The 26360-nt window shown below is 32.8% G+C and overlaps 4 protein-coding genes across 5 annotated transcripts; 1 reads left to right on the forward strand and 3 right to left on the reverse strand.

Moving 5' to 3' along the window:
- Positions 1-125: 125 nt before the first annotated feature.
- Positions 126-4296, reverse strand: LOC120199495 (alpha,alpha-trehalose-phosphate synthase [UDP-forming] 5-like). The gene is made up of 4 exons (XM_039200549.1): positions 4076-4296; positions 1561-3604; positions 1107-1380; positions 126-637 (listed from the first exon to the last, which is right to left on the reverse strand). The coding sequence occupies exons 2-4, from the start codon at positions 3546-3548 to the stop codon at positions 311-313; spliced, it is 2589 nt and encodes an 862-aa protein (XP_039056480.1). The 5' UTR covers positions 3549-3604; positions 4076-4296; the 3' UTR covers positions 126-310.
- A 1073-nt stretch (positions 4297-5369) lies between these two features.
- On the reverse strand, positions 5370-26141 carry LOC120199496 (syntaxin-22-like). 2 transcript variants are annotated; one of them, XM_039200550.1, is made up of 8 exons: positions 26122-26141; positions 7561-7776; positions 7089-7182; positions 6861-7000; positions 6530-6604; positions 5949-6106; positions 5755-5855; positions 5370-5651 (listed from the first exon to the last, which is right to left on the reverse strand). In XM_039200550.1, exons 2-8 carry the CDS (start codon positions 7746-7748, stop codon positions 5586-5588), a joined length of 822 nt encoding a protein of 273 aa, XP_039056481.1. In that variant the 5' UTR covers positions 7749-7776; positions 26122-26141; the 3' UTR covers positions 5370-5585. The 2 variants fall into 2 exon arrangements, with proteins under 2 accessions (XP_039056481.1, XP_039056482.1); XM_039200551.1 differs by lacking the exon at positions 26122-26141 and having other exon boundaries at positions 7561-7936.
- LOC120199498 lies at positions 14464-15892 on the reverse strand. The gene is made up of 3 exons (XM_039200553.1): positions 15549-15892; positions 15403-15447; positions 14464-15321 (listed from the first exon to the last, which is right to left on the reverse strand). The coding sequence occupies exons 1-3, from the start codon at positions 15835-15837 to the stop codon at positions 15179-15181; spliced, it is 477 nt and encodes a 158-aa protein (XP_039056484.1). The 5' UTR covers positions 15838-15892; the 3' UTR covers positions 14464-15178.
- LOC120199500 (dolichol-phosphate mannose synthase subunit 2-like) lies at positions 19238-20136 on the forward strand. The gene is made up of 3 exons (XM_039200555.1): positions 19238-19392; positions 19548-19640; positions 19761-20136. The coding sequence occupies exons 2-3, from the start codon at positions 19551-19553 to the stop codon at positions 19911-19913; spliced, it is 243 nt and encodes an 80-aa protein (XP_039056486.1). The 5' UTR covers positions 19238-19392; positions 19548-19550; the 3' UTR covers positions 19914-20136.
- Positions 26142-26360: the final 219 nt, after the last annotated feature.

Genomic DNA, 26360 nt, shown 5'->3' on the forward strand with positions numbered 1-26360 from the left:
TAACTTCTCGTTGGACCAGCCGTCGTTTGTTTTGGAAAGAGAGAAAAAGACAACTGATCCTCATTCTTAAGTGTTTATATTATGAAGAATCCTAGTTTATTAGCAGAAGGTCAATCGGGATTTCAAGCAATACATAATGGATGGGTATTTAGTTTCAGCATACTAATAAAAATGATTCATTTTACAAATGATCTCTGAGATTCAAATGAAAAGGTAGCCCAATATAATAGTAATCGATATGTATTGGAAATCTCTTAACTCTACATATACGTGACAGATAGGCGTCAGACCAGAGGTCTCATATAGCTGATCACACTCTGTCGATAATAGCTCGGTTCGAAGCCCGGGGAGCTGCCTTTGCAGCATGTTCAGAAGCATTGGCTAGAACTTGCAACATTCTCAAAATCTCGGTTCTGTCTTCCACGTAGTATTTGGCCTTGCTACATTTCTGCCCAACGGTGCAAGCAAACACATCGGTGACCGAGGAGAGATAGGGGCCGGACATTGCTCGTATGATGACCTCAAACATGTCCTCATCTGACCTGTCATCCCCGATACAAAGAACGAAATCCGGTAGTATTCCCTTTTGTTTCATTGTTGTCAGTAGACGTTCTGCAACGCAGCCCTTGTTCACACCCTGCAAAATGAATGAAAAAAGACATAGAAATCGGGGCACAGGCCCTCTCTTTCAGCTAATAATCCTAACGTGCAGACATGTAGCTACGGCAATTAGCATATATTCTATGGGTTCGAAAATGAAATAAAAGTTTCGAGCTATTCTAAGTTCTAATCACCAAAAGCAAAAACATAAAGCAAAACATAAGATTTCATGCAAAAAACCTGCTGAAACTTCTTTTTAGCATATATTCTATGCGGTTCGAAAATGAAATAAAAGTTTAGAGCTATTGTAAGTTATAATCACCAAAAGCAAAAACATAAAGCAAAACATAAGATTTTATGCAAAAAACCTACTGAAACTTCTTTACTACAAGTTTTCACTAAGTTATACAACTCTGCCCTGCTCTGTTTCGTTAGCTAATGTAATAAATATAAAGAAGAAAGGCTAATGATAGTGATCGGTATCCCATTGAACATGTACTGCTAACCTGAGGTTTGACTTCTACAGTGTGCTGGCCACTCTTAACCGAAACTGGCTCGTTAGCAAGAACACTTTCGAGGTGATCTAAAAGTTCCTTAGCCTGGCAAAATCCAAAGTCAGGATCAGCGTCTCGGTAATTCCACACAAGAGAACTCTCTTTAGTCTCGATGGCAGAACCATCCGTTGTTTCAGTGTACAATTTCATCACAGGCTTGGCAATCTGCTTCCAATCGAAGTCCGGCACTGAGACACAAGTTTCCCAATCTGCATCATGTTTTGGCCTGGGGAAAGATAGTACAAAGGGAACAAGTCATCAACAATTATATTCTCTCTAAGCATATATCTGGAAATAGTGGCCGGCCGTTAACTGATACAAGTAATTCTCCTTTTAAATCAAACCGTAAGCAATGGCAGTAAGTCATATCAGTTCATCAAGCTAAAGCAATAGGGAAAAAACACACCTGATAAAATAACCATTTTCTGCTGCAATTCCGAGCTTCTCACAGCTGGAAAACCATTCAGTTAGGGTCTTTCTATCTTTTCCACTAACAAGGAAAACAACATTTTTGGGATCTCTGCACAGATTGTTCAAGATTCCAACAGCCTCTACATTGGGGATAGTACTTAATGAACCATTCAGCAACAAGGTGCTATCGTAATCCAAAAGAATTGCTCGGTTCTTGGTTCTCTTGTAAGCTGAAACAATATGCTCAGAAGAAAGCTTCCTAAAATTTGGATCCATAGCTACTACCCTGAACCCTAAACCGAAACCAATTCCCCAACACCGCTTCCTCAAATGATCCCCACATGCTCTCTCAAGATCCTGCAAAAAGCTGTGTGCCCAATATGCAACATCATGTGTACTCACGTACTTGTAGTGTTTCTCATGTCGCAACTGTTTTTCTGCCACGGAAAGAACAAGAGCAGAATCCATAGCTTCAACCACAGCATCAATGTTCCATGGATTTACTCGAATTGCCCCACTCAGAGATGGTGAGCATCCAATAAATTCAGAAACGACCAGCATACTCCTTTTTGGTGCCGAGGGATGTAGCCCTAGGGCCTCATCTAGCTTTTCGTTTCCTTGTCGGCATATAACATACTCATATGGTATAAGATTCATCCCATCCCTCACTGCAGTAACCAGACAGCACTCAGCAATAACGTAATAAGCAATCCGCTCGTAAAACTGGAGACGGGTATCAATCAAAACCACTGGATCATACCCCGGTCTTCCAAAAGCATTATTAATTCTCTTCACTGTAGCATAAGTTTCAGACCGGATCTCTTGTACATCTCTTCCTCGGCCTCTTGCAGGATTTGCAATTTGAACCAAAACAACTTCACCTGTATTCTCAGTATGTTGCATGAGCAATTGTTCCATGGCCAAAAGCTTCAGGCTGATCCCCTTAAAAATGTCCATGTCATCAACCCCAAGCAGAACAGTTTGACCCCTAAATTTATTGCGTAACTCAGCGACCTTAGCTTCAGTCTCAGGAAGATTCAGCACAGACTGGAGCTGTCCTATATGAATCCCAACCGGAAGGATCTTAATACTCACTGTCCGACCATAATATTCAAGCCCAATGTAGCCACGCTTTGACTGATAAGGAAGACCAAGCATTCTGCTACAACAAGTGAGGAAGTGCCTGGCATAATCAAAAGTATGAAACCCGATGAGGTCAGCGTTGAGTAGTGCTCTTAAAAGCTCTTCTCTTACAGGAAGTGTCCTATATATTTCAGACGACGGAAATGGACTATGTAGGAAAAACCCAAGCTTCACCCTATTAAACCTCTTCCTCAAAAATGTCGGTAACACCATCAAATGATAGTCATGAACCCACACATAATCGTCATCGGGGCTTATCACTTCCATCACTTTGTCAGCAAAAATCTTGTTCACGGAAACATAAGCTTGCCAAAGGGAGCGATCAAACCGACCACCAAGATCTGGTGATAGAGGAAGCATGTAGTGAAATAAAGGCCAAAGATGTTGCTTACAGAACCCATGATAGAACTTAGTAAAAAGCTCGGGAGGGATGAATGCCGGGACACATTTGAAAGATTCAAGCAATGTTTGGGCCACATCATCTTGTTCGTTAGGAGCAACCTCCTCTTTAAGACAGCCTACATAGATTACTTCTTCATCGTCTCCAAGCCCATCTTTGAGTTGCAAAAGAAGTGAATCTTCATCCCAGCTAAAGCACCACTTCCCCTCATCTTTATTTCGATGTGCTCGAAGTGGAAGTTGGTTTCCCACGATAATCATCCGTTCTTGAGAAATGGAAGAAGGAGCATCAGAACCAACACTGTTGCAGTTATCATCTTCTACCTCGGACAAAAGCAAAGGGACAGAAGCTACTCGAGGAAACCTCTTTCTCTCTTGACTAAGAGTTGGGGAACCACCATAAGCAAGGTCCAAGAGGTTAGAATAAGACCTCGAAGCCATGACAGAAAAGGATAGAAAATTCCTTCTCTTTTCTGATAATTGTAGGGGGGGGAAATCTACAAAGAAAAACACAGCACAACATAATACCCAAGATATGCATGTACCGCAAAAGTTTCAAATTTGAGAAGACATCACTAAGAAGAGTTGTCTTTCCTTGGGAGTTGCAACCTACACTGGTTAGAACTGAACCCCAAAAAGTGCCAGAACAGTTAGGTAACTGTTAGCAGATTAGACATACCAAAAAGCTAAATCGGACAAGTTTTTTAGGCAAATTTACCTCTTGATCTTAATCAACCTCGACCCAGGTAAGTAGCTAATTACACAGAGCGAGGCTGATACATGAAAAAATTAATCAAAATGTACAATCAACCCATCTTCAGAAATAAAAAAAGGTTAAAACTTTGAAGAACGTGCAATGCTAGAAGGAACCAAGTGAGTGGGAAGTGAAATGAAAAGAAGCAAAGTAGATAGTGGCAGGCAAAACAAAGAACAATAAAGGGTTATTGCAGAAGAAGAAAAACGCTTACCTTTGAAGGGTACGAGAGATTCTCCTGGTGCTCCCCCTTTCTCTTTGTGAAGAAGGCAGGGCCCTTTAATTCATGCGAATTCTCATTTGTTACAACAAAAAAGACTTTCTTTCCCTGATGTGTGAAACAACAAATGGGATGTCTTTGAACAAAGCATCTGATGCCTTTTTTTCACTTCTCTGGTGTCGCTTTCTCAATGAGTTGAGTTTGTTGTCTTCATAGTTGTGGTTGAGTGATCAGTAGTGAAGAATGAATAACAGTGAAAGTGGTGAAAACCAATAATAACAACACTCCATGTTGTTTTAACCTTTTAACCATGGTTGGTCTTTTCATTTAAACATAGAATTACTCCTCTAAGTTACTATTACATAAATTCTGACACTGATGGCAGTGGAGATCAACACGTATCCGGACCTCCTTCCATGGTGCCACATTTCTGTTCTTTTCTATTTATTAGAACTATACCGGGCCACTCAAAATTAGCTAAACCAAAGAATCCGATTGCTTTAATAATTTTTGTTCGTTTGCTTTAAATAATATCGGAATCATTACGTTAACCACTTTTAAATTCTTTAACTTCAAAAACCTTTTATTAACCCTCTCAATTATTTAACGTTTGCCAATTTTCTTTTAATTTTACTCTTTAAATTATATTTTTGTCAAAATTTAAAAATTATTTTTTATAAATAAATTACAAATTTAATAACTAAATTGTCTCTTCACTTCTATTTTATTCATGGGACTTTAAAATTTTTCACTTTAATCACTCAACTTTATACATTAGTTTTTCTTGACACTCGACTTTTAATTTTTTAACGACCTTATGGCATATCTCAATTAAATGATTTTTTTAATTATTAATTTCATGTAAAATGAAAAAGGAAATGGTTAAAAATATGAGAAAAATTAAATTTTTAGCATGGAGCCACCTCCTACTCCACCCACCTCCGCTGCTTCTGTTTTCAGCAACAAATTGCAGAAATGGAGGGAAAAGCTTGAAAAGAGAAATGACGGTGGGTCGATTAGATTGCGGATTATGGGTTTGGGAGAAGGTCGTGACACGGATCCGAGGTTTTCACTTGATGTTGGGGGGTGTCGTTTGATGCAGCGAGGATGTCGTATGATGATCAGCGTTTACATAATATGCCGAATCTATCTGCAAAGGGGATGAGTGGCTAAGCTTCCAAAACCAGAGAAGTTTACTATGATGCAGTGCATGTATTTTGATAAATTAAAACAAAGAATTCTTATTGCAATGCAAAAGCTGCAAGACATCCTCAACAAAATCCAAACATAAACTTCAAAGAAAATTGCCACTCCTCAAGGATCAACCAAAAATATCACAATGGATAGCCCATAATCACACGCTATATACTTTAAACTATTAAGTGAACTCCAGTCAGCCATCATGTCTTACAAAGAAACAACAAATCAAATACTTCACTGAAAGGACCGCATTCTTGCTGCAGGGTCCATCTTTAAATTGTCCCTGATCATATTGGACAACTTTCTAGGCTGCCAGTATTATGATCACGATCAGAAGCACAATTCCGAATATCACTAGGAGCAAGCAGGCCTGCACATAAAAGGTAAAGAAACTAAAGTCTATCTTAATCCAGTTTTACATCCAATGCACCATTTTAATTTCATAAAATTAAAGAGAGGACATTGTATGTTACCAGAGAAGAATTTGATCTCTGGCTCTTTGCAGCTTTCACGAGATAGGATTTTGCCTGCGAAGTGGCAGCCTGAGAATTTTCAATATGGGTCCCAATGTCATCTGTAGCAGACATTGACAATCAGTGCTTTTCTACATGATCCAGAAGATCAGAACAACCATTTTGAATTCAATGCGAAAGATAATTCCTTTTACCAATCATAGTTCCTTGATCATGAACTAGCACAGCAAGATCTTTGAAGATCCCGTTCACCTCACCAATTTGCTGCTGAATTTCTTGAATTCCTTGTTCTCTTTCATCAATGATAGCCTCATTAAATGCAATCTCATTATCCAACAGCAAGACCTCTTGTCTGCAAGGAAAAAAAGGCACAAAAGCTAAAGGCCGCTGGTTGGATAATCAAATTTATAGAAATCAATAATAAGATGATACAGCAGATAAACGGTCTAAACAAATAGCATTCAGCAGGAAAAATGGACAATACATGTATATATGCATGGCTTGATTGGGGAATGAATATAATCAATTACCATTGCATAAGTAATAAGAATGCATAATTGAGTGAGACATGATATGACTTGGGATCTTTTGATTAGTTATGATGCTCCATCCAACATATCAAGCAGGCAAGTGTGCTTCTAGACACACAGATCCTGGGAAAAAAGAATTGGCATGGAGGGTTCATACAAATACATAATCCATTTAGATAAGTGATTCAAACTGCATGTACCATGTGGTGGGGATGGCTTGCTAAAAATTCTAAAGCATAACTTACCTTCTTGACTCGACAAGAAGGGCTCTCTGTTCATCACTTTTATCTGAACCAATGTCCATCTCACCCGCCGTATAGCTGCATATAACAGGGGGAAACCTCTAGTATAAGATTGAGAATAACATGCCAAAGCCTAAAGCAAATTGAAGGATAACACGTAACAATTTAAATTTGCAACCTGTATATTGCGGAAAATTAAGTAATCAATATAGATATTTTATAAGTTATTTATTAAAAACATTGCTAATAACTCAATTTTCCATGTATTCCATTAACACAAGCACATTGAATTCACTCTGCTACATATACACGTAAGCGCTCCTATGATATATACCTTGAAGGAAGAACTGCATGAGGAACAGAAGGAGAATATGATGTTTCTCTTTCAGCTGCAAACCGTTGAGCCTTTTGAAACTCTTTCAGAACAGCTTGAAAATCCTTTGCAAGTTTGACATCTGTTATCTTCTTGCTTGCCTACAATGACAAGAAAGGACATAATAACAAAAACAAACATCGGAGCTTCTTGGCTTGGTTGACATAAACAACCAGAAACCAAACTTACGCTAACTTCAGCATTATGATCTGTTTCACTAGCTTGTTTAAGTTTAGCCGAAGTGTCCTTCACTAGTTGCCCAATATGTAGCCTTGTTTTATGCCTGCCGAGTGAGACATATAAGCAATACTGCCCACTTATATGATATAATTAGCATAGTTAAAATCACTCAAGAAAATAGACATCAACTGTTTCTCATGCAATACAAGCATGCAGACTTAAAAAATAATCAAGAAAATCCCACATTCCATTCAAGAAACGTCACGTCCATCCAAACAAAGATGATAATTCTCTAAGCTTTCTCCAACGGAAAGTCGAATTGAACTATAACAGGGGAATAATTTGTCATCCCTAATTGGGTTTCCAATCAAAGTTTAATCGTAAATGAGTAATCTTGATTCAGAATTAAAATAAGATTGAACATTAATCACATGAACAGTTAAAATTGCAACCGGGGGCAATTGAATTGAGCAAGACTAACAGCTTTTCTCGGAGCTCAGGCGTGTCCTTAGGAGTGCCCAGGGTATTGACGAGTCGCTGGAAGGTGGAGACGGCTGTGTTGATTTGGAAAATGCCAGAAGCCACAGCTTGCGAGGCGTCTTGCTTTCCATTGATCAGGGATTGCCTCGACGCATACGACCGTCCAGCTTCCAGATCTTGAAAGCTCATGATTGCTCCTTCTCTGTATCTGTCTTTCGTAAAAAATCCTAACTTTCCCGAGAAAATTTCATCTAGAGAAAGGAATGGGAAAACAAGAGGAACAGATGGGGGGAGGGGATATTCAATTGCACGGTTAGAAAAAACACGAGGGAAATTTGGTGAACAAAGGAGCCCAAGAACAGGGCGAGAATTGAGGCACCGCGACACAGAAATATAAAAGATACGGAATGGAATTTGACGTATTCAGAATAAGATATTTGCTTTTTTTCCTTTTTTAGAAAAGGGTAAACTACCAGAATGGTCACTTAGCTTTTGTATTCATATCCTTTTGCTCACCAAATTCAAAAAAACCTGAGTTTTGATCACTTAAATTATAGTCATTGAAACGTTTAATGCCGTTAATTTGATGACATGAAATATCAATAAAAAAAAGTTTAATTTTTAAGCAGCCTTCAGGAACATAGGTGATCCTCAAGTGCTGTAGTGAAATTGGAATAATGTCTAGTCATTTGTTGAACCAAAATCAGTCGAATTGTCGGTTGATCAACATATTGGGTAGCTTTTTTGGTATCATCATCCGATCCAGTTGGTTTCATCAAGTCCAGAGTTACAGAGGGTTGTTGGATAGGAAATGAATTACTCAAAAGTAACCAACAATGTTGTTCTCGGTAGTTCTTCGAGTCCTTTCCTACACCCCCGCATAAAGCACAAAAGCCCCGGATAACCCTACTAAGCCACACTATCAATATGGATCTAGGAAGAAGCTCCAACCAATTGATCTGACGCTATTATTTAATAATCTAATGCCACACACATGAAGTTATGCACAAGAAAGTGAAAACATGGTTTCTAAAATAAAATTGAAAAAAGAATATAAAACTATATCGGACTCTCATCGTTGTCATCTTAGTGGGCGCTTATATAATGCGAACCAAAAGGAAGGCTAAAGGGCTAAAGTCAAACCAGTAGTTCCCCACAATACACCACTACTCGGCAGCGTATTCTTGACCTCAAGCTAGCGAGTTGTACATTCGAAAACTATGGCATCCATCGATGATTGGCCACTACTGTTTATTCAACACTCCTCTTCATAATTGTAACAACAAACTTTAGAGAAAATTACGAATAAACTCAAAGAAAAAAATAACAATGCAAGAGGATTTACGAGAACCATTCTGAATTCCCTTGTATAGCAAAATGAAGTGGAACATCCCAAACAGTCGAAACAATGTGCCACTGCACCACGCCAAACATAAGGTTTTGTGTATTTGAATCATCAAGTCATTCAATAAGTAATAATTGCAACGTTTTCGCAAGAATGTCCTATTAAAGTTTTGTAACGGTCAACGGCCAGGTCTTGGGTTAAGTCATTTTATGACATTCTCTCTCCTAAGAGGTGTTATACCCCGCCAAAAATTCTTTGAACACACTATTATCATGTCTCACAATTGTCGGAGGACTCTAGAGCATTTGTAAATCTCTGGGGTCTCGAAACTCCGAACAAACATAAAAATGATATTGAATACCTAATATCCATTGAAAAGTCGTAATTAACTGACATGACTTATGTCATGCTCACGTGATCTATCATAATCATATCCACCACTACTTGACGTATCCACTTAGTATGATGGTCTATGGGTATTTATTATGATTCTACGGCTGACACATGCACTAATGACTTACTATAAAATCTTTTGAAAATGATCAAGAGACAAAATGTGGCCTCGATGAAACCACCTCACCTTAACTCTCCTCTGTCCTACCTTATCTTGGAGATAGAGCGCTTTGTCACCGATTCTCCATCTAAATTATAAGGGATGAACCGTCAATAACTTCTACAATCTATTTGGTTCCATCAACCTTTGGTAAGTTTAGTATATACAAAATCCAATACTTTTGATCTTCAAATTAATTGCATACCGACATGAAAGTTCATCTTACTCCCAAAGTATGCCAATTTTGTCCAATCAGAAATTTATTTTGGCCTATGAAAGCACGATTAATAGCAACTAGAAAATCTAAAAAATTTGAAAGTCAGTCCACCATATATGATTTGATTTAAATTTATTTTTAAAAACGATTTTAGATTCTGATATTTTGTTATTGCAACTTTAGGTTCTTATACATAATGATTCTAATCATCAAAGTTTAATTCTCGAGATCTAAGGTTATTCAGATTAATTAGCATTTGTTGCCTTCTCAGTTCGGAGAATTCTACGGTACAACCACTTATTATAATGTTAGTATAAATAGCGACCTAAAATATTATAAAATAACATAATATTTTAAATTACGTGCAATCTTAAATGTTAATTTTTTCTTACTTTTTCGATTGCAAACATATTTTAAATTACAACAAAAAATATTATATTTTCATATTATCTTAAATTACAATTAAAAATACTAAAAAATATTATATTTTAAATTACGCATAACCTAAAATATTATGTTATTTATAATATTTTAAGTTATACTTTATAATATTTTAACTCGCGACTTTTGTTAAACTTATATTACACTTTAGACCCAAAAACTCCTCATTTCCACAGGGTTTGGTGGGTTTCTTTCACTTTTATTCTGAATCAAACACGTAAATACAAAGCCACAGAAGCACGTGGCTTCATCAGTTGTGATTTGATTTGATGGATGACTTGAAACCATAATGAAGAACACAGCAATGAAATTGATAGGATTTTCTTTGTCTCTTTTACCAATTTTTTCAACGGGATTGTTTTGTATTGCATTCAGGGGAAGCGTACAAAACAAAACAATAAACATAAATCTCGTTAAAAATAAATATAATCTTAAATAGAATAAAAAGAATACACCATAAAAATATCGGATACACCATGAAAATGTCGGAAGCATGAGCCAACGGCATTAACCAATAAACGGAAAACAAACCTGCACCACGTACAATATCCTACCCATACCATCATATATACAGTCAAAGCCCCAGCAATAACAGAACTTCTTAAAGTCAAACAACTAACCCAAACCATCACTAGGCTCAATGCTTCAGAATAACAACCAAATTGGGCAATTTTGACCTAATATAGGACTAATTATTTAACCTAATATAGCACAAGATATTTTATTTTAAGAATTACGATATTTACTACAGTGATTTAGAACTCGTCATTCCGACGTGATAAAATCAAATGAAAAATTATGTTTTATTAGAATTAGTTACCTCGACATAACGAGTTTAAATAAAAAAATATTATTTGGGCAAACTCGATATGTGAGAGTGACAAGTTTGTCCCATATTATAGCATTTACCCTAGATTTTAAATTAACTTTGGAGATGATCTAATGAACTGATTTTTTTACTCGCATGATCTATTAGACCAAATTTACCATCAAATTGCCCCTTGTCAACTCCAACCCCATGAATATTTATGGAGCAACACAGAGATGTTACTGCGTTTTCCACTCTCAAAGGAAAATGAAGGGTAATCTTAAAAAGTAGTAATAAAAATTAAATGATATTACGAATAAATTATTTGATAAACTATGTACTTACACTTTAGTTTATAAATATATTTATTTTAGTGATATGTCATATTTAGGATTTAGAGTTTAGAGATTTGAAGTTAAAGAGTTGGATTTAAATTTTGAATTAGAATAAATAAATAAATTATGAAAAATAAATTTTACATATATACACCAAATAATTAAATATATGAAAAAAAGTAAATTCAATTCATTTTAAATTATTAACCCTTCTCAAAACATTTCAATTTTTGACCTCAAAAGTACAATATTATTTGAAAATGCAAGAGAAGCTTATAAAAATGATGAATCAGTCACGAGACATTGTCGTAATTAAGAAGGCCCCCACAACATTATCCGAAGAGGGAGATTCGTCTTTATCCGTATTGTTAGGATTAATTAACCCTTTGCCCCGTGAGCTGTATCAATTTTACTGAACTATCTCTTAAAGTTCATTTTTGAAAATTTTGGTCTCTTAACGTTTAATTATGTTATCAAATCACCTCAAGTCATTAACTTAGTTTTTTTAAGTCAATAGCCAATAGAAATGTGACATTTTTTCCTTCAAATAGGAGCAGCTAATTTTATTAAAAATAAAAATATTTAAAACTAAAATAAAAGTTTAAAATATAAATCGTAAACTAAACATACAATTGAGATGTTTTTTAAATGTGTCACTTTAAAAACGCGTGGCTTTGCTAAGAAAGATAATTGACATATCTTGTCTCTCAGGTTTTCATTTTATTAGTCTAGTCCTAAAAAAATTAATCTTAAATTATTTCTAAATTTTATTACTAAATATAATATTCATTGTTATTAATAATATTATTTTATTTAGATTTAGTTTTAATCTAAAATAAAAAAAATACATTTAATAGTATATATCATAAAATTATTATAACTTAATATTTAATAAAAAAAAACTGAGAAATAAGACGTCGTTTATTCTTCTAACAAAAGTTAGACGCTGATCTAAATATCACATGTCATATTTCTATTGACTGTTGATCATTCTAAAATGAATTAAAGATCTTGGATAACATCGTCCCTCTATATTTAATCATCGTCTCAATTATTTGTGTGTGAAAAAATTGTTCACAGAGTCTCATATTTAGCAAGCACGAGTGAATTACGATTTTAGCATAAACTAAATTTTAAATGAAAAAAAAAAGCATAAGAGTAGATTGAACTGCACAAAATGACTGAAGACAAGGATTTGTTGATAAGCTTTAATTAAATTAAAAAAAATTATATATTGAAGACAAGAGTTTTAATGTTTTGAGGACATTACAAGGAACTGAGAAATAACTTTAATGTCACTAAAGTTGGGGACCCAAGTGGGATGGGACCAAAGGTAATTACGAAACCCTGTACACCTTGTTTTGAGTAATATTCTCCATGTCCCACTAACCCACTAAATTATCTTTGATTTTTAAAATTGTTTCATTTTAAAATGTTTTATTAGAAAAATCAATAAATAATATCACTTATATTTCTTTTTTTTACCGTTATATGTCTCACTCTATTATATTTATCAAATCATATTTTAGGAAAATTTAATCATTTCTTATGATCGAATATATCTCTTAAAACTATATACAAATTCAATATAAGACACAAATTATGGGATGGAAGGAATACGCAGGAGGCAACATGTGGTCATCACCATTGGGGCATCCATCTCATCCCATCAACTTTTACTCTAAGAAACTCAATTTTTTAAATAAAATTTAAATTCAATCTTAATTCTACTTAGAGGGAAGAAGAATATGAGACTTTAGAAAAAAAGGGCAGAGTCGTCTTAGATATTTTTGAGACCCTAAACGAAACTAAAAAATAAGCTTTTGTAGAATGACAATATATTATATTACTTTGGACAATTAATTTAATATTATATTAATAAATCATAGAAAAAATATTAAATTAGGAGCCAAAACCTTTTTTTGCTTAGCAAAGATTTACTTATTAATAAGGGTTGATTCATGAGTTATGTGCCTCGATAAAAACCTCATTAAACTTAAATAGGGGAAAAGTGTATTCTACAACTAGGAAATGTTAATCAAAGCAGCCAACGATCTCATGTCAAACAATGAGCCTCAATTATAAAGATAAAAAGTAATATTAGAAAAATTAAGGGCTTCAAATATAAAGGTAAAAAGTGAGATTAAAAAATCAGGGGCTAAATTCTAAAAGTAAAAAATGGGATTAAAAAATTAAGGCCTCAATTATAAAAGTAAAAAATGAGATTGAAAAAATTATGAGCATCGGTTATAAAGGTAAAAATTAGATTGAAAAAAATTAAGATCCTTAATTATAAATGCAAAAAGTTGAATTGAAAAAAAAATTAGAACCTTAAGTATAAAAATAATATTACAAAAGTTAAGAATCACAATTATAAAAACACAAAATAAAAAAAATAAGAGACCGAATTAGAAAAAAAATAATTTAAAAAATAAAAAAAATAACCATAAGCAATTATTCAAGGTGTTTACCTATTAACCAGATCATAATGTAGCTCTCTTCCTCCCTCCTTTCTTCCCTTTTTCTCCTTTATAATTTTTGTCATTTCTATATATCAAATCAAAATTTTCTTTCATTTTATTTAAATGGCAATTATACTGGTTTTGATACTATTTGTTGACCGCTGGTTGTATTTTCTCATTGTTTTTTTAGTTTTTTTAATAAGAATAATTTTGTTTTTTGACATATTTTTCTCTGTATTTTGGTAGTTTTCGTTTATTTTTTTCTCAAGATTGGATTAGACATCGCCACGACTAATCAAAATGACGCTTATTTGTTATCATGTTGATCTTCTCTTCTTTGGATCCTCGAATTAAATTGGATACATGTTTTGCACTCGTTGATAGTTTTCTCACATCACTTTACTCTGATTTACGATATATCGGTGATTTTTCAGTAGTTTTATCCTATGTTTCGTTTGCTGATGCAATCATATTCGTTCACATCTTTAATTTGTTCGAGTATTGATTTGATTTTTTAACATTTTCCTGTCATGGTCTCTGTATGGTCTAGGTGGTTAATTTCTGTGTCAATTGTTATATAAATATATCTTAATTATAATTTAATTTACGTTTATGATCATACTTATAAATTTTCATTATAATTCTGGATTTTTTTTATTTTAAATAAAAATACATATCATAATGTAAGAGAATTAGGAAGAACAAAGTAAGAAAAAGTTAAAAAGACAGTGAAAGAGGGAGAGTAATACTAGGTGGAATGAACCAATTAGTCCGTGACAACCGACACTCTTTGTGGCTTGTGTCTGAACTCGCCAATTATTGCATCGTCATCGCCCTCAACTTTTAACACCTGGAAGCAATCCTGTACCAATTGAATCACTATCTGCACCCCCCTAAACTCCTAGCTACAATGATCTCAGTCAAGGGAACTTCTATAAATGCATTTAAATTTGAAATTGTTCTTTTATATCACCTTAATTACACGAGCAGCCTTGATTACAGTAACAGAAAGAAAAACATCAGATCAAATCAAGAATAAGATTATCACCGTTGAAGCAGTTAATATGCTCCTGCGATTAGTGCAACTTTCTGGCTGGTGTCGAAGCCGCAATTCGAGGTGTTTTGACCGTCCGAATTCCCATCTGGAGCTCGATCCCAAATCACTGCAGCAGAACCTCCAAATGCGCACTTATTTGAATTCTTTAGTCTAAAAATATTTTCAAACTCCATGTAATTTTTTCTACTCTTTTATGTTTTATATACGAAACATATTTTCTCGAGAAAAGGCTGATCAAATGATTGATCGAGTGCCACAACGTAGCTTGCCAGATAAGATATTTGCTTTAAGAAAACAAGAAATTAAAATGCTCGCACGTGAAAGTGTGACCGATACGTGCGGACTTATTGAACTAGCGAGGAAAGAAAAGGAGAAAGCAGGATAAACTTAGAGAAGGCCGCTTAGAAATCGGCTATTTTCCTGTGGAGACGAGATTTTGAGACGTTTTTATCAACTTCTTGCAAGTTCTTCAGGCTTCGGATCCCCAAATTATCGCCTCTCCGAGAATCAATAAATCGACCAGCATCACTGATTTCGGTTGGTTCTGGAAATAGTCAAAAATTAGGGGGGGAAACATAAAATTCAAAATATTGAAAAGAAAAGATGAATTCAAGCTGCACTATACCTAAATGCTTCGAGGGATGCTTGAATCCGTTAAACTGAGCCAAGTCTGAAACAAAAATTCAAAAAACGAGCAAACAAATTGAAGATTAAACTTGAATAAACTTGCTTCCTCGCTCTAGCCGTTGACCGAAAACAAGAACAGCGTACCAGACTGCGAAGGACTGTGAGAATTTAGGTAAAGAATGAGGAGGCAAAGTAGAGTAAGAACAGGAATCAGGTGAATGAGCTTCTCAGGCTTAGTAAGCGACGTGAACGACGGAGACGTCGGAGACAACGAAGAAGGCGAGAACGACAATCGGCGAGGTTTGATGTCTTTACCATCATCGTCGTCGTCGTGGATGATCAATTGACGCTTCTGATCATCGGCGATTGAATTCTCTTCTCCGCCATGGATGCGGAGCTTGGAGCTCGGCGAGCCAAAGGATTGTCTGTGCATGCAGAGAAACAAAGGTTGATTAGTGAAGATGAGGATTAGTTATGGTGCGAGTATTGCTTTATGAGACGGGCGAATTGTTTGTTTTTTTCTTCGTTGGCTTCAATGTTTAGTAGCCTTACAGCTTGAGCATTAATTAATCCTAATAAAGAATTTTAATGATCTATCTTTTCTAAAAGGTAACGAGGATATTGATTTGAGCGCTCTTTTTGTTATGTCGAGGGGTTTTTTTTTGCCTTTTTACAAGGAAGTTTGTGAGTAAAATAATATTTGAGTATACGTGAACCTCGGTCTTTAATAAATGAATTATTATGAGTAATCTTAACTCTTTTTATTTATTTTAAATACTTTCAATTTATTTACCACAATTTATTTTTATTTTAAATTACATTTTTTTCATAACTAATTAAATAGTTTTAATATAGAAATTATTCAATATCTAGTTTAAAAAATAATTTCTCTAATACTCTATATAGGGCTTTTTTAGCGTAAATTACACGATTACTCATTAAACTTTACTCTTTCTCATATTTCACTCACCGTACTTTCAATTTTTTCAATTTGCTCACTGAACTTTAGACATTGAATTTTTTTAGTCACTTGACCCTTAAATTTATAACGATGTTATGACTTTGCTAAATTAAAAGTATAGTGAGTAAAATATGAGAGAGAATAAAGTTCAGTAAGTAAATGTGTAATTTATCTTTTTAATCATAAGTCCTACATGGCATGCTTTTTTATTAAATAAGCCACTTGAGCACCATATACTGAGTAAACGGTCGAATGACAAAAAAAATTCAATGCCTAAAATTTAGTGAGTAAATTAAAAAATTAAAAATACGATGAGTGAATAAAATTCAATGAATAAGTGTGTAATTTACCCTTTTCCTTTTTCGAACCATTATTCTAACACTTTTGCGTATTTTTATAGGTGATCGGAGTGATCTTTTTCTTTTCAAGTTAATAGAGTTAAATTCACGCTAATCCAAGATGATTTGGGGCATTATAGTAAGTGGGTTTAATAGCAAGAGAAACCTTTTTATACACTCCGGTTCTTTAAACTTTAGTGACAGTAATTATTATTTATCCCTTTTTGAATGAATCATTATTTTCATGTGTAATGCTAATTTAATAGCTTTCTTAAGAAATAATTTATTAGCTTACGTGCTATTTTAATATCTGTTATGTAGCAGTAATTGGTTGTGTACTTTTCATTTTTGTAATAACATACATGTCGAGAAAGTCATTATTTGTATTAAAATCGACGGGAAAGGTAAAATTAATATAAAAACACCAATCAATCTGATAACCCATTAAAAAATTAATTTATAAAAAAAACTGATAATTGGCTTAATACAATTTTAGTTGCCTAAACTATATCTGAAATTTACATTTTGACGTTTAAATATTTTTTTTTAAAAAAAAATAGGTATTTAATGTTTTCTCTGTTAAATTTTAAGGTGTCTATCGTTTAAAGAAAATCGTTATGTGACATATATCACGTCCAATTTTTAAAATAATATTTTATTTAATATATATATATATATATATATATATATATATATATATATATATAAAACATAAAACATGTCATTTAACAGTTTTTTTAATGGCATGCATCTAAAGGCATAACGGAAAAAACATTAGGCATCTATTTTTAACAAAAAGTTCCGTAGACACCAAAAGTCAATTTAAGGTATAGTTTAAGCACCTAAAAGTATATTAAACCTTAATAATTTAATATTTCAGGCATGATATTACGATAACATACATATTTTTTGTCGTTTTTGTATTTCTTATATCACATTTTAAAAAAATTCAATAACTTTGTTTCAATAACATGTTTTTGTTCTTTTATGATATATTTTTATTTTATCTTTTTGACATGTTTTGAGTCGTTTGACCTTTTTTTATTTAATTTTTTTAGGGTTGGGCTTGACGACTCATCGACTGACTAAAATGACACTTATCTGTTATCATGTTTATCTTTCATGCTTTAGACCCTTGAATTGAATTTAGATACGCAATTTTCGTTTAAAGATGATTTTCTCACTAAATTCGACTCTGATTTATGATTATATGTGATATTTCAATGGTTTAATCTCCTGTTATAGTTCGTTTGCGATGCATTCATATATGTTCTTATCATTTTATGCATATTTTATTCAAGTTTTTAGAATGGGTTTGTAACATTTTCTTTATACAGTCTTTATATGATCTTAAGTTATTAGTTCTTTATGTTAATGGTTATAAATATACATCTAATTATATGTTCATTGTAATGTATCTCTATTACATTTAAATCATGGTATCACGAATGGAACAAATTAAATTAAAAGTGTCACTCTAATAATATACCTCTAGAATATTTAAATCCGAATTAATTGACAACAGATCAATATCGAATGGTTCTACAAAGGGAGAAATATTGTAGTATCGATTTTCCACTGATTAAACAAATCTTGAAACTTTAGGGTTTAAGAATAATATTTTCTAAAAAACATATACCAAATTAACTGGGGATTAAAAAAGAACCTCAAATGTAATAGAGATACATTACAATGAACATATAATTAGATGTATATTTATTCCATTTAAATCATGGTATCACGAATGGAACAAATTAAATTAAAAGTATCACTCTAATAATATATCTATAGAATATTTAAATCCGAATTAATTGACAATAGATCAATATCGAATGGTTCTACAAAGGGAAAAAGATTGTAGTATCGATTCTCCATTGATTGAACAAATCTTGAAACTTTAGGGTTTAAGAAGAATAATTTCTAAAAAAAAACATATACATTACAATGAACAAAGAACATGACAATGAACATATAATTAGATGTATATTTATAATCGTTAACATACATAACTAATTACTTAAGATCATATAAGGATTATGTAAAGAAAATGTTACAAACTCATCTAAAAAACTTGAATAAAAGATACATAAAATGATAAGAACAAATATGAATGTTACATTTATATGTTCATTCGCACTGTTCTGGAAGCAGATTTGTGGGGTATTCATGAGGGCTTAAAAGTAGCTTGGATGAGGGGGGAAAGAAATGTGATGTTTGAATCACACAATAAGGAGACTATTAACCTAATCAAAAACAGATCGGTTGAACAAAGAAAGTTAACGATTCTTTAACACATAGAGAACCTGCCAAGGAGGAATTGGATGGTTGATCTGAAACACGTACCAAGAGAGGCCAATCGCGTTCCTGATCTCGTTGTCAAACAGATGTAAAAAAACAAAAAGACACAATATTTTTGCAAAATCCCCCAAAAGAATAAGAGAAATTGTTATTAACTGATATAACGGACAACTAGACTGCCCTCATACACGTGTATTCAACCCAAAAAAACCCCTCAAATTAATCAAAGAAATTTACGAAGGACCAAACCCTGCGTTTTCATCCAATAAAAATTCCTCCGCATTTTCCCTCGATCTTTGCCCCCACTCAATTGATCCATTTTCTTTATTTCCAGTCTCCTCCTCACCGTTGTAATCCAAGCTAGCAATTAGCAGTTTCTGTTCTTGCAAAGGTAAACCTAATTATTATTATCGTTATTTTTTCTGTCATATTTCTCTTAATGGGGATTTTATCTTGCGATCCAATTCGAAAAATTATCGGGGAAGGTAACGGACTAGGGAAACATAGATAGTGAATTTATAAATCATGAGTTTTTGATTTTATCAGAGAATGGAATTAGCGGATCGAGCAGTTGGGTTTCTATTAACTTTTACCAGTTTATCCATTTTCACATATTACACGTTTTGGGTCATCATCCTGGTCAGTATCTAATGCTATTCAAGTAATTTATCTTCGATTTGATTGGATCGTAGCCCAGTCATGTTTATGAACATTTGATTGATTTGTGACTCTAGAAATTCTATTGGTCATGTGTTTCAGCCATTTGTGGACAGCGATAACTTCATCCACAACTATTTCCTGCCCCAGGAATATGCCATTCTGATCCCCGTGTGTGCTGGTGTGGTGCTTCTTTCTCTCCTCTGCATATTTATTGGGTTGGTGCTGCTCAAATCCAAAAAGAAGAAGGCTTGAAGCTTTGTGTTCTTAAAACATGACTTGGGTATAGATTTCCTTGTTTCCTTCGCTTTGAATTTAAGCTTAGAGATGAGAATTGTGGTTAGCATATCTTAATTTGCTAAGATTGCTGCACTTTTGCACAACTGTTATGGATTTTTCCGTCTAATACATAGCTGCTGTAGATAACTCGGTGTATTTCTTTCTATCGAAATAGTTAAAGCCTAAAACGCTTAGTTTACATTTCTCATATTTCACTTTATGGCGAAATCTTCATTCAAACCTTGCCCTGGTTTGTAGTATTTTAGTAGGTTTGTTGAATGTCGAACTTAATAGATCGTCCTTAGGCTTTTAGAGATATCAATATTCATCATTAGTTTAGACTCTTTTTTCGCAATGGGGAGTTTAGTCAGAAAACAAATACATTTCTTGTGGAAAACACTGAATAGAACATAAAATCTTTTCTGATACCAACACTTCTGATCAGTGTTCAATCAGCATTGGCTAAATACTTTTTGGCTTTAGATTCCGGTGAAAAGCATTTGTTATAGGAACACATACATTTAAAACAAGGATATGAGAAGCAACCAACAAGAACTTGAATTGCATAATATCTATGCGTTTTCAATATGTTATCTGCATCCAAAGAAGAAGAATCATAATCAATAGTTTAAGAGAATGTATAAATGTATTCTAGGCCCTGAAGAAGCTGATAAAGAAGAAACCTGTAGTGTTCTGGAGTCAAATCATCATTTGCTTTGATAACCTGGTATGATCAATGACATATTGAAGATTTACTTCTTATAAGTAGAATGGTTTACATAAAAAGATGAAGGGTTTGTGTTGTCCTGCACCAGTACAGCGGGACTAAAACAGATGAACGCGATTGCTAACTCATTTGAGAATGATAGCCCAATTCCATATTTCTACAACTACAGTCTATAAAACTCAAAAGCAAACAGAAAAAAAGGAAACTATATAACTTGTGTTAATCAATCTCCAAAACATGAAAATTAATAACAGTAATCATAATCAATTTATACTGTCACAATTAATTAAGTCTAAAGTCTAAAGACATGGAATATAAGTTTTCGACGCCTCGGGCAATATGTTGTAGTGATTATGTGGTGGTTCTATGGCTCATCTATTTGGGTTGGTAAGTAAATTTTGTAAATGTTGGTTCTCATTCTTACTTAAGAATGAAGGCATATACAATTTTGCAAAATGAGGAGTTATAATATATAAATTTTACCTATTTTAGAATATCTTACTTCAGTTACATTCTCTCAATCATTTAACGTTGATTGTTCATATCCTTGCATATGTGGTGCTCAAACCCGAGACTTTAAAGGATAACTACGATCCCTTAACCACTAATGTCGTTTGATTATGGCTACTTTATCTACATGTAGAATCTTAATAATATGCCAAAACATGTATTTTCTTCTTCTGCGAACTTCTTCTGGACTTCGTGTCGAATGTTGTGGTAAACCCTATTTTTGCTAATTGCTACTGCCGAAAATCCCCTTTGTTGTTCTTCGTGAGATGAAAAGAACGGACCCGCTTCGTAGGAAGAAAAGGGAGAAAAATGAAGAAAACAATACATTGAATGAAGAGACATTTTTCATATGATCATCAGTTCTTATCAATCTTCATCACCAAAATCATAGTTATAATTGTCCTTTTCTTGCATGCTCTTTGCGTCATACAAATGACGGAAAACATTCACAATAAATGGGCCCTCCTACCCACTACTCTAAATGTATTATGTCCAAAAAACCATTGCTATAAAAATGGTTTATTTTTGGCCCAATAGGATAAACGGATAAATTATTTAGAAAAATAAGACAAGTTGAAGTTTATTTTGCGATCTCTGTCATTTTCTACAGTATTCATGGAACTCGTCATGTTGAGGTGACGAGTTCCAATAAAAATATTTTTTATTCAAACTCATCACTTCGAGATAACTAGTTCCAGTAAAATATTATTTTTTATTAAAATTTATCACATCGAGGTAAAAAGTTTGAATAAAAAATATTTTTTATTGGAACTTATCACCTCGACGTGACAAGTTCCATGCACTGTAGAAATTAGAAAATACCGTAGATCCCAAAACAAAAGTGTTTGTGCACTATAAAAACCCACACAATTAGAGTTTTAATCCATGAAATTTAGAGCCCAGTTCCAGCATATTGTCAATCAGCAAAAACAAATACACTGCACAAAATGTGAAAGAGAAAAGCATTTTGTTAGGTGTATGCTGGGATTGTTTAATATTTGAATCTAAAAATAAAGGGTAACGTTGTTTTTCTAGAGGACTCGAGTTCTAGTAATTCCTTTTATAGAATGTGTATCCATTGTTAATATGTTAAAAAAATTCGGAACATATATTATGTTATAATTACCTCAAGGCTCAAATTGTTAAAAAAAGTAAGTGTCGACTTGAGACTTGATAATATCATAAGTTTTCTTATCATTACAGTAATAAGAAATTTATTTCATTTTTAAAAAAAGGAAATAATCCGGCAACTGAGCTTCATTGTTCACGTAGGGGGAAGACCTAAGAATTAAATTGGCAAATTTTCATCAATTTTACTCCAACAAATGCCATGCCCCAGCAGTATAACATCATAGGCAAAGCTCTCGTTCCACTCTAATTCAAAGCATCTTTAGTCCCCCTGAAACTATGTCTCATCCACTCACCCCCTATAATTTTTTACCTTTACAGCTAAAAAAAAAAAGAGAAAAGAAATAGTTTTATCTTTTGATAAGATCATTAAGTCATAGCTAGTAGAATAGTGTGCACCCCATATTTTTAATGACAACCACCAAATAAAAACACCCCGCTGCAACTTTGCCATTAGAAGGAAAGAAAAAATTGCAATTTCATGAGTTCATATTCAAAAATATTTTTAAGGATAAATATACACACACATGAACATCGTGAATTTTTTTGTGTGAGAAAGAATAACATTTTAAGATGGGAACAATCAATAAAATATATAATTATCCGAAAAAAAATCCAGATTTTAGTATCCACCCTCGTGTTATCTATCACTGTATATATTAGATGAAATTTAATATATAAATTATTAAAGATGTGTTGATTCGAATCTTAGAGTCGTTTGATATTATATTTTAAAAGTAATTGTATTAACCAATGAAATTATAAGTCAAACTTGTATCTTTGAAGAGTACAAATTCTAGAAACGTATTTAAGTGAAAAAAATGATGATATTAGGGTTCATTTGCTAGTTTAGGTCCAAGTACTTTGTATAGGGACCGGATGAGCATAAATTACTGCAGCTATGCAAACGAAATGTTCATTGCTATGTATAATGTATGCCTTCATTTATATTATCATCTTCTACCTGAATAAGGGGGTTTTGTGAGTTTATGTATTTGACCAAGCAAAATTATTTGTGGACAGTAATCAAGGTATAGACTATAGGGGATGCCTTTGGGCTTTGCCTATTGGCAAGTTTGGTCCCCCCCTCCATGTTTATTAATTAGGCTGGTTCACCAAATTTTTGTACCATAATTTATGGCCACATGTTTATAAAGTAATATATGTTCTAAATACTCTCAATCATTTGATAATGAGTACTCAAACATCCCGTTATAGTTCGCTGATGCTCAAACTCATGACGTCTAAAAACAACAAAGATTCTTTTAATTATTGAGATAAATATGTTCGTGCAAATATTATATATATTACCATACGATAACTGTAAGAATTTAATGGTTAAATAAAATAAGCTGAATTAGGTTAAAATAGGAATGATAAATCATACGAAATATTAATGAATTAAAACACGATATAAAATAATATGAAAAATGAATTAAAATGAAAATATAAACAAAAAGTAACATGATACGATAGGATATATAAAATTATCAAAAATACATAAGAATAATTATTAATGTTTAAAAATTTATAATAATTTGAACATATAAAAAATAGCACAAACACGTTATGGATACAATCTTTTTTTTAATTAAATTTTAATGAAAAATCGTATAAACTATATCATGAATTGAGGCATAATGAGAATAATTTTTTCTCTAAAATAAAATATTAAATTCTACAAAATCTAAAACGAATTAGATCATTGTATGGAGGCAACATAGAAAATGCAATTAAAATAGAAAATAACATGAGTAAAACATAAATAAACTATTGTATTAGAATATTAATTTATAAAATAAATTATTAAAAATTATAATATTATATGGATATTTATTCGGTGTAGCGTCGATGAAAAGTTTATTTCCCCCAAATAATGTTAGAATTATTATAAATGTCCTTATATTACATGATAATAATCCAAACTGTATATACTTATAACACTTTAAATACAAAGAAAAAAAAAATAAAAACACAAACAAAAAATTATATATATTTCCCCATTATACTCTTATCTTTCCCGTCTCTCTTTCACAAGGATGGATTGAAAATTTAAAATTTTCATATATTTTAGATTTTTCTATATATTTTTTATTTAAAATTTATTTTCGTCTCCTGAAATTTTAATTCACCCCCTAAGTCTAAGTTCGCTCCCTAACATAAAATCTTCGTCCATCCTATATATAAAAAAATACTTAAAGATAACCTTTTGATTCATCTTCCAAATTTATCCAAAAAGCTACTAGAAGATGTTGTACAAAGAGTTATAGTATTTGATTTAATAGTCTAGGGTGATTATAACGTAGTATACTAGTAATTGTTCAGAATTTTTCTTAACTATTGACAATACATACATTTTATAGACGCAGTTGATCGAACTCGAAATCTTTAAGAAGAATAAGATCTTTTTTAATCACCGAGGATGCTCTCTGAGTTCATATACTTATAGTGTTGGCGTAAGGGCAAATGAAAGAAAATTACAGTCGATAATAAGTAAGAATAATAATGTATGAACGAAAGAAAAGGGCTGGATTGAATTGAATGCTGTGATAAATAAAAGTGGGTCCAAAGAACTCCTATTAGGTGGGAGCCTACATGCTTTTTCACCTTGACCTCCCAAAAAGGAGCACCATATTCCATTGTGATTGGATTGAGTGTTTCTTAAGGTTTGTAGGGCTAATTTTCCCCTTCCCATATTAATCATTCCCACCTTTACTTAAAGAGAAGGCTTAATACAGAAATAATGGCCTAAAGAATGAATAAACGGTTTAGTACTCGAAGAATTTTTTGTTAAAAATATGTGTTTAAAGTTTTTTTGATACATTTTTAGGTGTCTACCGTTAAAAATCTATTACGTGACACATGTCACGTCCAATTTTTTTGAAAATGAAATATTATTTAAAAAATCTGGACGTGACATGAGTCACTTAACGGTAGACACCTAAAATTGTAACGGAGAAAACTTTATACACCTATTTTTAGCGAAAAATTCTTTAAACGCCAAAAGTTAATTTTAAGTATAATTTAGACACTTATGTTTATATTAAACCTAAAGAGAATAACATTTTGGAAAACCCAAGAAAATAAGAAAAAGTTCATATGGAATGTGGAGAACAAAGAAACAAAACAACACAATAATTATAATAAAATGAAAATGCAAATTCTACATGTTAATGGTTTCTTGTCAAAATCTACACATTTCTTTCAATCACTAGTCTCTTTAGATTTGTAGGCCACTTATCTAAGCTTCCCTTTTGCTTCAAGTCTTTGGAAAATATTCAAAATGTTTCCACTTTTTATTTATTAAATCTTTTTTTGGGTATTTTATAATTTTAAGCACCATGATTAGCAAAGTTAAAATATAATGACACAACGTGAAATTCATACATTAATTGCTTACTACTTTAAGTCTTTGTTTGAAGGATGTGATTAGCGGGGGAAATCTTTCTTTTTAAGTGTGGTCAAGTCCCTTGAGAATATTTATATAATGTGTTTCTTATAGGAAGAACCAACCACCATTATTCTCTTTTTTTCCCCTTCTTTTGTTATTAGGGAATATCAATTATTAAGGCCCTCCACTAATTATACTTTTAATAGATGTTATCTAAAGGCGTAAATATACAAAAGGTGTCCAACGTATGTCTTTGGTTTTAGTTTAGTGCTTAACGTTTATTTAGTTTCAGTTTCGTGCCTAACGTTTCATTCCGTAACTCAAATTGGGTCAGGCCGTGACGGACTGTTAATTTTAGCCATTAAGTGACACGTGTCACAACTAGTAATTTTAAAAATTGTACTTAAAAATTAAAATTATATATATATTAAAAGAAAACACAAATTTTGAAATAAATCCAAAACTTTGAAAACCTTAATTTCAACCCCTAAACCCACATCGACCGTCGCCTTTTACCGTCGGTGAAGCTCCATCCGACCTCTCATCCCCTCAGCGGCCAAAACGCCCATGAAATCATGATCAATCGACAATCTATCGATCGTCAGAATCGAGTAGTATGGCGATTTTCATCCTAATGTTTGTGTGGTATAAAACGTTGATTCGTGAT

The sequence above is a fragment of the Hibiscus syriacus genome, unplaced genomic scaffold (assembly GCF_006381635.1).
Source record: "Hibiscus syriacus cultivar Baekdansim isolate YM2019G1 unplaced genomic scaffold, ASM638163v2 tig00005459_pilon, whole genome shotgun sequence".
NCBI classification, from domain to species: Eukaryota; Viridiplantae; Streptophyta; class Magnoliopsida; order Malvales; family Malvaceae; genus Hibiscus; species Hibiscus syriacus.